The sequence below is a fragment of the Trifolium pratense genome, linkage group LG1 (assembly GCF_020283565.1).
Source record: "Trifolium pratense cultivar HEN17-A07 linkage group LG1, ARS_RC_1.1, whole genome shotgun sequence".
Taxonomy (NCBI): domain Eukaryota; kingdom Viridiplantae; phylum Streptophyta; class Magnoliopsida; order Fabales; family Fabaceae; genus Trifolium; species Trifolium pratense.
The window spans coordinates 16,066,754-16,078,301 of NC_060059.1; the positions used below are offsets into that span (position 1 = coordinate 16,066,754).

Here is an 11,548-nt window from a genome sequence, read left to right on the forward strand (position 1 = left end):
TTTCTTGGAAGACCTTAAATTTTAGTTGTAATTTAATTTCTTGAAAGTCTATGTTGTAATTTCTTGAAAGTCTATGTTTGAATTTCCTTGGAAGACCTTAATTTTAGTTGTAATTTAATTCAAAGTCTATGTTGGAATTTAATTTCTTAAATTTGCAAATTATTTTCAAATGTGTTGCGGGTTTGGGTGAAAAAAACCCGAACCCAATGGGTGTGGGCGTGGGTGTTGTTTTGCCACCCGAACAACCTTTGAGTTTGGGTTTTGGTTTGGGTGATGATTACGGGTGTGGGTTTGGTAAGTGTCAAACCCGCACCCATGGGCGCCCGTTGCCATCCCTACTCAGCCTCAGGATTGAAATCTCAACACCTCATGAGAAACGAATATGCCTGCCTGCTACCATCTCTGCTGCTATATATACTAACCGTTAGATTGACTTTCTTTGTGTGCAACCGTCTGATAGACTTTAACTTATGAAACACCACTAGTGCAGAAAGGAGATACAACTACTGGCCAAACAGACTTTCTACTACTGGCCGCGGCCAGTAGTAAATGCAGTCGACGTTGTAAGTACAACTTTCCACGTCGGGTATTTTTATACCCGTCGTGGTATGTGTAGTTTCTTCTGTAATTATTATTTAATATTATGGGGATTCCACGTCGGTTTTTACAAATACCCGTAGTGGTATGTATGAGATTCCACTACGGGTATTTACAATATCCGTAGTGGTATGTATGGTTTCCTGTTTTTTTTTTTTAAAGAATTAGGGATTCCACTACGGGTATTTATAAATACCCGTAGTGGTATGTATGAGATTCCACTACGGGTATTTACACATATCCGTAGTGGTATGTATGGTTTCCAGTTTTTTTTTTTTTTTAAGAATTGGGGATTCCACTACTGGTATTTACACATACCCGTAGTGGTATGTATGGTTTTTTTTTTTTTTTTTTTCGTTTTTTTGTAGCTTCCTGTGCCTGCATGTTTTGTAACATGTTTAAGACCAAATTTCATCACAGACCCCAAAGAATGAGCCATTACTGCTAGTGCTAAAGCTATATGTTAAAAATCAGTTGCAGTAGCAACCAATAACGACAACAACTTAGAAGTAGGGGTAAATCCAAAAAACACAAAGAACAAATTAAAGAAGTAATATATCCATGATACATGACTTTTGAATAATTTAAGCAATTTTTTCAATCATCGCAGTTGAAAAAACTATCCGTATAACATATAACCTTAGTTGTAAAACTAGGCATTATAACTCTAATGTAACCTTGTAAAGAACCAGCCATAAGGCTGGCCACCAAATAAGCCACACCCCATTCCCTTCCTACTACAATACATTGAATATCCTATTCCCAATTTTCCAGACTGCATTCCTCTTTCCAATGAAATTCGTAACTGAATTTAGTATATGAGCAGCTCGATTAAACTGAACATGTTTCAATGCCCTGCAAGATAGAAACCAATGCAGACTTCAGAATTATAGTCCCATAAATCAGGAACCACCGGAGCAATGAACCAAGATGTAGACAGTAACCAGAAAATGCAACACAGCTTCATTTTGAAGTGTGACTGTGTGAATGTGATGCCAAACACAGTAACCAGAAAATGTAACACAGCTTCATTTTGAAGAATGTGATGGAATTATATTATATATGCAACTGAGCATTGAAAACTGCATATAAAATTTGCAGAAAACACAAGTATCAGCACAAACCTCTAGTCCCAAAACCTGCAAATGTTTGTAAAAAGAAACAAAAGACTTTAAAACATGATATTACGATGTAGTTATTATGGTGAGTAGAGATGGTTTTGTAAGTATAAATTACTTTACCCTTAGGACATAATCTGTAATCAAATTTGTCTTCTGGCCTTCAGTTGCTATAGCCTGCGACCATTATGAATCAAAAAGAAGCCATTTTCTTATCAGTCTCATTTCTAGTAATTAAGTATGGAAAAAAAACAAGAGACTTTAAAACATGATATTACAGTGTAGTTATTTTGGAAAAGAAATAGATTATTCACTATTTAAGTATAAAAGAGCATCTATATTACCTTCATGTACACATCAATATCTGGATCAGGCTTGATATTTGCATCTTTTTCTCTTCTGGACAATTCGGCTAGCAAGTCTTCAAAATTTGAACAATATTATACACATGGTGAAAACTTTCACATTTACGATTTGTTTGGATTGACTTATTTGAACTTATCTATTGGCATAAACACTTTAAGTCTATTTGAGAGAGTGTATGGAGAAACTTATGACATGTCCATAAGCTCTTTTTAGCTTATTTCCATAAGCTCTCCAGGATATCTTATGAAAACAACATATAGCTTAATTTAAAATAGTTCGATTTTACTTTATCTTTTATTGTAGAAATAAATTATACATAAGCACTTATATGATAAATGCTTATGATATAAGCATTTAATAAAGTTGTTTGCCAAACAAGGTCATAATATTTCGACTTGTGTTTTCACTTTTTAGTAATTAATATACGCAAAAATCAATGTTGTAAACTAACCATAACGAGGCCCGACTCCTTGGACTCTTGCTGAGAAGGCCAAAGTTTCTCTAACAGTCATTTCTCCTATGTGAAGATCATGCTGATCCACATAAGCAGCAGTTCTTTGAGGCACAAACTCATTCATCTCATGACCATTATAAGTCACCTTTCCATAAAACTGATTATGAAACCAAACGATTCAAGATTGGAAACTATAGCTAAACTAAGAATAACACAGTTAAGATGTGTGCAAGTGTGTCTTATTTTTAGAGTTCTAACCTTCAATTTTGGATCAAGTTTTCCAGCCAAGGCCAACAGGAGTGTGGTTTTTCCAGAACTTGGAGGGCCCAAAAGCAATGTCATTCTGAAAAGAACCAAATTGAAACATGTTATATTGGTTCAAAGAGCTCCAAAGAGAAATCAATGAATAGAACATTATTTGTATTGATACCTTGAAGGCTTTATTATTCCACTAACATTCCTGAGAATATTTAAATGTTGTTTTCTACTTGGAAGTACATGCAGAGAGTTCAATAGGACCTTTAGAATTAAAATTTTAAAGAATAAAACAAGATTGTTTAGTTAGAATCTCCTTCAATATAAAATCACTTAGAAAGTTAGTGAAGTTATAGTTAAAATAAAGTCCAATTTCCGAGCTTACTTGGCAAAGCTTGAAAATGTAGACAAATGAATTGCGCTTCATAAGTAAAAATTCTCTTGATGAGCAAGCTTTATACAGTTCCCATTTTCCTACTCCATATTTCTTGGTTGTCAAGGAAGATGGATGGCTCTGAGACTTGTCAAATTCAGTACCAAGTTCATCACCAAGTCTTATGCCAACATGAAATGATTGAAATGCCTCAGAAAACTCTTCAGCTGTGACAAATCTATAAGGCTGATCCTTGTGTTCCCAGTATTGCTCTTGATCTTTCCTTGATGTCACCTATAATAACATAATAATTTTCATAGAAAAAATTAAACTGTTATTGCTTAGTATGGATTATAAATCCTTCTTTTTTCAAAAAAATAGAGAAGAAACAATGAAACTCACTTCTTGCAAAAAATCTGCCACTCCACTAGTAGAAACTCACTGTTATTGCATTGCATCTAAGTTTATAGCTTCTATATATGTTTTGAAATAGAATCGGTACCTGTAGATGAGACCGTGATTGAACCTTCTAACTTCAAACAAAGATGACAACACCAAAAAACAGCAACACCAGCCCCTGCACAGCAGCAGTCAACACGCAGGAGCAGCAACCACCGCCTAACACAGAAAACAGCTCCACCCCTGCACAGCACAAGCATTGAAACCCTCAATTCATACATGATCTAAGAAAAGCATCAACCCTCAATTCATACATGATCTGGGTTGTTTTTGTACCAGAACTACATGATAACTGCTGACAGAAAAACAATTGAAAAAATAAAAAGGATTGTTTTTGCTCAAACAAAAACTCTTTAAAATAGAATTAGACTAGAGACAAACTCCTACTCTAGAAAAGTCACTGGCATTTATTAGAGACAAGCCCTGACTCAGTGGGCTCAAGCAAACCAAAAAAATACAAAGAAAAAGATGGCCAAATCTTTCTCTTTCACTGGAAAACCAAAGAGGAACAGGAACCCAAAACACATGAAACCTTCACAAATAGGCCCCATGTATATGACAAACCTTTGATAACACGACAAGTCATGAGAGTTATGGCTGCTGGGTATTACTAAAAGGCCAAATCTTTTTATCTTGACTATTATGGAGCACTAAATGTGACATATTTTAAGCCTATCAAACTAGTAGAAGCCAACATATACGGTCATGAAAAACACACATTCGAGCAATCAGTAAATTGGAACCAGTTGATGAAGATTGGACAAATCATATTTTACGCTAGGTAAATTTAAATTCAATTTAAAACGTGAACTTAGAATATCCAATCTTCATTCAATGCTACCAATGTACTGAATGAGTAAATGCGTGTTTTTCTTACCAGCAATTAACCCAGATCAACCATAAACAGGAACAGCAGGGTCGTCGGCCATAAACAGAAAACGAAAACGAATGAAAACGAAAACGAATGAAAACGAATACGAATGAAAACAGGATCAACCATAAACAGAAAACGAATGAAAACGAAAACGAATGAAATTTGGGGGAAGTTTGATTTATTCATACCTTTACCGAATGAAAACGAAGAGATTTGGAGGCGATTAAGCGTTCTGCAGGGTCGTCGGCCGTCTAGGGTTTGGAGAATGAAACCGAATGAAATTGGAGATTGGAGAATGATTGGGATTTGGCGCAGGAGTGTTTGATTTGAAGAAATTGGGACGATTTGAGGAACTGGGATGATTGGGACGATCGGAGGTTTAGATCGTTGCTTCTTCGCGTACGTATGAACAAATGAACAAATTAGGGATAATTGGGAATGAATGAGAATATGAAAAAATTAATAACACTAATAGGGATTCCACTACCGGTGAATCCTAGATCGGTAGTGAAATAGAATTAAAACAAATTTTAATGTAATTACGACATTGCCACCGTGTTTACTTTTCACTACTGATTTAAGAAAGCCAGTAGTGAAATCCCTTGTCTATGAACTTTTCACTACCGGTATTAAAATATCAGTAGTGGAATCCTTTGGTCAAATGTATTTCATTACTGGTATTCACATACCAGTAGTGGTATCTCTAAACCAAAAGTCATTTTTCTACTAGTGCACGTTCGTAAAATAGTAAGAACTCGACAGAACAATAAAGCACAAAAAGATTGATTCCACATTTCTCCACATTTATATGTGTGAGAGTCAACTCACTAGGCTACTTAAAAAAGAAAAAAAATACTCTTTCATACATCACTCAATAAAGAAAGGATAATTACCAACAATAAATTGGTTCAGGTGGTAAGGGTCTTGGTCTCCTTAAGTATATGGTTAAGGGTTTGATTTTTGGTTTGTGCGTATGGAAAAAATTTGGTTGGGAGGGAATAACTCACATTGTGTGTCCCATAGATTCTTCGATAGAGATGAATTATCGTTGAAGGCAGTAAAAACTTCATATCAATATCATGGTAACCCTTTTTTTTTAATGTTTCGATTAAGAAGTAAAGGATAATTACCAAACTAACTCTCTCACTTTCTAGGATGCGAGCACTTTTTCGCACTCTAATTAACAAGTGTCAATATTTTTAGCTCAAATCAGCCCCCTAGAATGAAAAAAAAATCATGAAAAAAGGAGTTCGCATTCTAGAAAGCGAACTCGGCTGCAGTTTGCTATTTAGAAAGAGAACTCAGCTGTAGTTGGCATTCTAGAAAGCAAACTGACTGCAGTTTGCTATCTAAAAAGTGAATTCAGCTACAGTTTGTATTCTAGAAAGCGAATCATTTCCCCCCATTTTTACTATTTACACACTCGCTTTCTAAATAACGAGATGGGTAAAATAAGATTTTCAAAAAGTGACCATGATTGTCTGGGGGCTCAGAAGTAAAACTCTAAATTTAATCTTGTTATGTTAGTAATGGTGCATTAGGGAATCGTTGTGTCCTTGCTTAATCTTGCTGCGTGCATTTGCCTAAAGCATGAGGGCCCGTTTGGTGCACAGGATAGCATAGTGACAGGATAGGATATAAAACAGGATAAGGATAGGATAGGATAACAACAGAATAACAATTATACTCAATTATCATATCATGTGTTTGGTGCACACAGGATAACAAACATGATAACTATTATATTTTGTTTTTAATATATACTTGCTCATAATAATATGATAAGATATATAACATATTTAATTGACAAAATTACTCTTGTAAAACAATTGTTATTTTTTAAAACTTATTTTGTAATATTTTGAATTTTATAAATAAAAAATATAAATAAGTAATCAAATAACTTTATATAATTTAAAATAAAAATCATGAGAAAATAATCAAGTTTAATTTTTTATATGAATCATGATCAAATAAATAACTCAATAATATATACAAGTTAGATAAGCCAAATAAATATATGATATATCTCATACGTAAATAATAAAACTACTATTGCAAAAGAATTAAATTTAATTTTTTATAAAATTTAAATTAATATCCCTATTTGTCAATTTTTTAATAATCATTTTATTTTAAAATATTGTAATTTTAGTAAAATTTTGATTTTTTAGAATATATAAATTACAAAATTACCCATGTGAGAAAATCACATATATATTTAAAAATTAATTATTTTATTATTTATATTTTATTAATTTTATTATATGTATTTTAAAATATATTTTATAAAATAAATCAGTAATTTTTTTTTCTTATCCTATCCTGCTGGTAACCCAGCTCAAATTCAGGATAAAAATTATAACTAGAGAGACATGATATAATAAGCTTCAGGATTAACTTATCATATTCTGCTGTATCACCAAACACTGGATTGCGGCAGGATATGATATAGTTATCCTATCATGTCTCTTATCCTGTGCACCAAACGGGCTCTGAGGGTTTAAAAATGCATTCAAGCTTTTTCATAATTAAAAATGATTTTTTTTAAGAAAATGATTAATTTTCAAATTTTAATTTTTAAGTTGAGATTTTCATCACTTTTGTCTTTATCTTTTGAAATTTAGAAAATTCATAATTAATTTAACCCTATATTATAAATCATAATAATATTTTTTAGATAATAATTTGTATCTTTATGACTACTAGCAGCCAGACAGGCACAAAAATTATGTCAAAAAAATGTTTTATGTTATGGTGAGTTTGTTAAGAAAAAAAAATTACTGATAAAAAAAATCAGAGATATTGTTGATATTATGAAAAATCTACACCAAAATTTTTTATAACTTCTTTATATACCTACTAACGATCAGATGGGCACATTTCGTAACCGAAATAAACAACAAAAGTTCTAATTAAACAATAAGCAGATATCCATAACACCGATGATAACTTTTACAAATCTGGAATGCTACTATTTTTTTTGAAGTTGAAATCTCTGTTACTAATTCTACACTGATTTAATTCAGTCCGACTTGATCAGTTTGCAAATTCAATTTCCAATTTCCAAGCAGTCCAACGGGTTTGATATCCAATTTTATTGAAAGGATAATTGAACTCCCTTTTCACCTTGCTAGATAACATTTTTCTTACATATATTTGCATAATATAAAATATGGATCACGTGATGTCAGAACTAACCCCAAACCAGATTAAACTGGTGGTAAAAACCAACAAAAAAATTGAAAGAAGAAGCAAAAGGGGTTGTTGTTAGGTTATTTAATGTATGAAGAAGGTAAAGAATAATGAGAGGAAAAAGATAAATAAATGAAGAAAAAAAATATGCATAATAACTGTTAAGAGTCCCACATCGGTTGAGAGATGGTCTGACTAAGTGTTTATAAGCAAGTGGCAATCTTCACTTTACAAGTCGGTTTTGTAAGGATGGGTTAGGCCCAATACTCATTTCTAAGATGGTATCAGAGCCTCTCCAAGATTTAATGGGCCACCTGTTACCAGGTTTCCGCTATCAGGCCACCCACCGTTTATATCCACGCACCAAGCCCAATAGTGCTGGGCGTGAGGGGGTGTGTTAAGAGTCTCACATCGGTTGAGAGAGGGTCTGACTAAGTGTTTATAAGCAAGTGGCAATTCTCATTTTACAAGCCGGTTTTGTAAGGATGAGTTAGGTCTAATACTCATTTCTAAGAGCACATAGAGAATATCTGATTTATGGACAAAATAAAGTTCACATTACAAGTTAAACCTTTTATTATTATTATTATTATTATTTTTTATGGTAAAATTTTTATTAATAATAATGATGTACAATATAAACACACTCTATCCGGTTGCAAAGGGCTTAGACAACTCAACCAAGACCCAAAGGATAAAACACCAAATTCATTCCACAAGACCACACCACAACTCTATGACACCACACCTCTATGACGGATACACCTATGTTATCAACCTCGAATAGCGGCATGGCCAACCCAAAAATTGGAGCGGTGTGGAAGCGGGAAGCGGCGCAGGTGGTATTTCAATGACGCGAACACTAATATTAAAAATATATATTATTAATTAAGGATTGAGAAATTATGAAAAATATATATTTAGTATTAATATAAATGAAAAATATATGGTATTTAGTATGGTGAATGCTAGAGTGAAGGAGCAAATAGGTCCCTCACCGGTGAGGACTAAGAAAAACTGTTTTCAACCATTCAGATCAAATCAACGGTTTAGATTAAAAAAGAGAACATGTACGATTGTCTACACATGATCCAGCCACCTTATTAATCTTCTTCATCGTCTTTGTATCTTCATCTCCATCATCATCTTCCTTAAATCAAAATTAATTTTCACTTAGTTTTTCCTCAAATACATCTCGGAATAGCAAATCTTTACTTCATGGTCTTAATCTCTTTCTACACTCAAAAATCAAAATCTATAAATTTTCAATAAACCTTAAAAAAAAATGACAACAAAATGAATGAAAACGGTGAGAGGAGTCCAAATCTTTGAATAATCGTATCATATCAAATATATATAAAAATAAAGGAAAACAAATTCAAAGTAGAAAAAGGAACCATTCTCTCATTCTCTTCTGATTAATTTTGCAGACAAGCAAATTGACTATAGCAAGGAATACACGATTAACCAAAAAGGTAGTAAGCACAGAATCAAATTCAATAAAGATATCATCAACAACTTATGCGAAATTTGTTTGCAAAGAATAATATAGAAATAAAATTCCTAAGAAATTCAGATTCCGAAAAATCTAAACACGAATTTATCGGTGGTGACGAAAAGAAAGGGTTGCGCTGCCTCTTCTCACTCTCAACATCATAAATAATTTTTTTAGGGTTTACTGAAAATTTGGGGATTTTAATTTTTAAGTTTAGAAAGAGATTGAGAATTAATTTTGATTTAAGGAATAAGATGATAATGAATTTGAAGATATGAATATGGTCATGAACTTCATACATTTTTCCAGATTTTTAACGGAAGAGGAGAAGGAAGAACTTTGTGCTTATTTGTTTATATTATTATTATTATTATCATAAATTATTATCGTAAATCTTTGAGGAGGCTAAAAATGAAGAGTGATATCAAGCAGAAGAGAGAAATGGGGAGACTCGAATCCAGTGTGACCATGAGTTTTAAAATCATGTAGACTATTTTAATCTGACGGTCAAAGTAAATGGTACACCGGTGAGGGACTTAATAGAACCCTCACCTTAGAATCCACCATTTAGTATTAGTATAAATGAAAAATATATTTAGAATTAATATATGGCACTAATATATTATGTTGGATTTGTTGGATTACATCATTGTGGGTCTGACCCATTATCATATATATAATTTACTTATCTTATTGGATTAGATCATTATGGGTCTGGCCCAATAGTATATATATATATATATATATCATGAAAAAAGAATAAAAAGTTAACCCTAATTTTAACTCTCCACTAGCCGCCGTTTTTTTCATTGTATAGATAGAGAAATATGACTTCACACAATAAAAAGAAAAAAGGGTAATTAGCTTCAGCATCATGTTTCCTCTATCATCCTTCACGTTTCTTTCATTCTTTCTCCTTCTTCTCGCCTTCTCTTCTTTCACTGCTTAAACCAAAAAGTGTGGCCGCTTTGACTGCATCACCCATAGTGGCCGCTGTTAATGACAAAGAGATACACCCTGACAGCACATCTAACAATTACATAACCTTTCACCCACACCTTAATGTCACCTAAACCCCTTATGTTCTTATCCATAACACCTTGATGCTTCATTTTCCCTAGGTATCGCCTTCGGCGTAATAACTGTTCTTGTTTAGCGTTTCGCACCACTTGTCCATCGGGGTCAAGGTATGTTAATTACCTGATAAATACAATCATATTACTTCTTTATGCCCATTGGGCCATATGTTTTTGTCTTATGTCTTGTTTCACGGCTTTTCAATTTCTAACTCTAATTCCTATTCTTAAGTAACCTACTACTTTTCTCTATTTTCTATAAATACTAGCTTAATTAAGCCTTACCATCATTCATTGTTTGCTTTTGGGCTTCCCTCAAAGTGTTTGTAACTTAAAGTTTTGAACCTTCGTCCTTCCAAATACCACTTATTTTTCAGAAACCATGAATTCCTCTCCATGCTCAACTTCTACTGTCTCTTCTTCGAAGGTTCCTTATGACCTTCCAAATATCGCTACCCTAGTGTAAACCCTGAAAAGGATGTCCAGAAAAGATTTAGATGATGTGTTACAAATCCCGGATTGGTTGAGCATTTTCTTGAGATAGTTGTGGACTTGCAGGATGTGTTCACTCCACTATCCCCTCAACAATTAGGTTTTCTTAACCAGGTCTAAATGTTCGGGGACCTGGTAACTTCTGACCTTCCTTTTATTCAATCCATCGTTGAAGTCAAACCATAAAACAATAATGGCCTTTCTGTTGTATCAAACCATGAAAGAGCATTATTGTTCTTATGGCTGGTTTCAACGATGGATTGAATAAAAGAAAGGTCGGTCCCAAAAATTTGGACCTGGTTAAGAAAACCTAACTGCAGAGGGGATAGTCGAGTGGACAGATCTTGCAAGTCCTTAACTATCTCAAGAAAATGTTCAACCAACCCGGGGTCCGTAAACATATCATCTAAATCTTCACTCAACATCCCTTTCATGGTTTCCACTAGGGTAGCGATATTTGGAAGGTCATAAGGGACCTCCGTGGAAGAGACCGTAAAGGTTAAGTGTGGAGAGGATTCATGATTTCTGAGAAACATGTGGTATCTTGAAGGTTCAAAATTTTAAGTTACAAACACTTCTAGAGAAGCCCAGGAGCCAACGATGGATGGTGATTTGCGCGTGGCATTAAACAGTGCACGTATCATTAAATTATGATTTATAGCTATTTAAAATAATAAAAACATAGAGAGAGCAACGTGGGGTGCAACGCGAAAATTCCAAGGGGTTCATTTCATAAAAACAGCAAAATATCATGTGTAATTTATAAAATTGAGGGGGTTCACTTGCACCTAGAG

The 11,548-nt window shown here is 33.5% G+C and overlaps 1 protein-coding gene across 10 annotated transcripts; it reads right to left on the reverse strand.

The window, feature by feature from the left end:
- Window positions 1-1,107: 1,107 nt before the first annotated feature.
- LOC123907798 (pleiotropic drug resistance protein 1-like) lies at window positions 1,108-4,937 on the reverse strand. 10 transcript variants are annotated; one of them, XM_045958193.1, is made up of 11 exons: window positions 4,685-4,937; window positions 3,666-3,805; window positions 3,176-3,457; window positions 2,966-3,054; window positions 2,794-2,878; window positions 2,533-2,692; window positions 2,060-2,136; window positions 1,839-1,892; window positions 1,722-1,736; window positions 1,421-1,452; window positions 1,108-1,388 (listed from the first exon to the last, which is right to left on the reverse strand). In XM_045958193.1, the coding sequence occupies exons 3-10, from the start codon at window positions 3,215-3,217 to the stop codon at window positions 1,429-1,431; spliced, it is 546 nt and encodes a 181-aa protein (XP_045814149.1). In that variant the 5' UTR covers window positions 3,218-3,457; window positions 3,666-3,805; window positions 4,685-4,937; the 3' UTR covers window positions 1,108-1,388; window positions 1,421-1,428. The 10 variants fall into 10 exon arrangements, with proteins under 10 accessions (XP_045814149.1, XP_045814137.1, XP_045814134.1 ...); XM_045958181.1 differs by adding an exon at window positions 3,566-3,590 and having other exon boundaries at window positions 1,108-1,452; window positions 4,685-4,936; XM_045958178.1 differs by having other exon boundaries at window positions 1,108-1,452; window positions 4,685-4,936.
- Window positions 4,938-11,548: the final 6,611 nt, after the last annotated feature.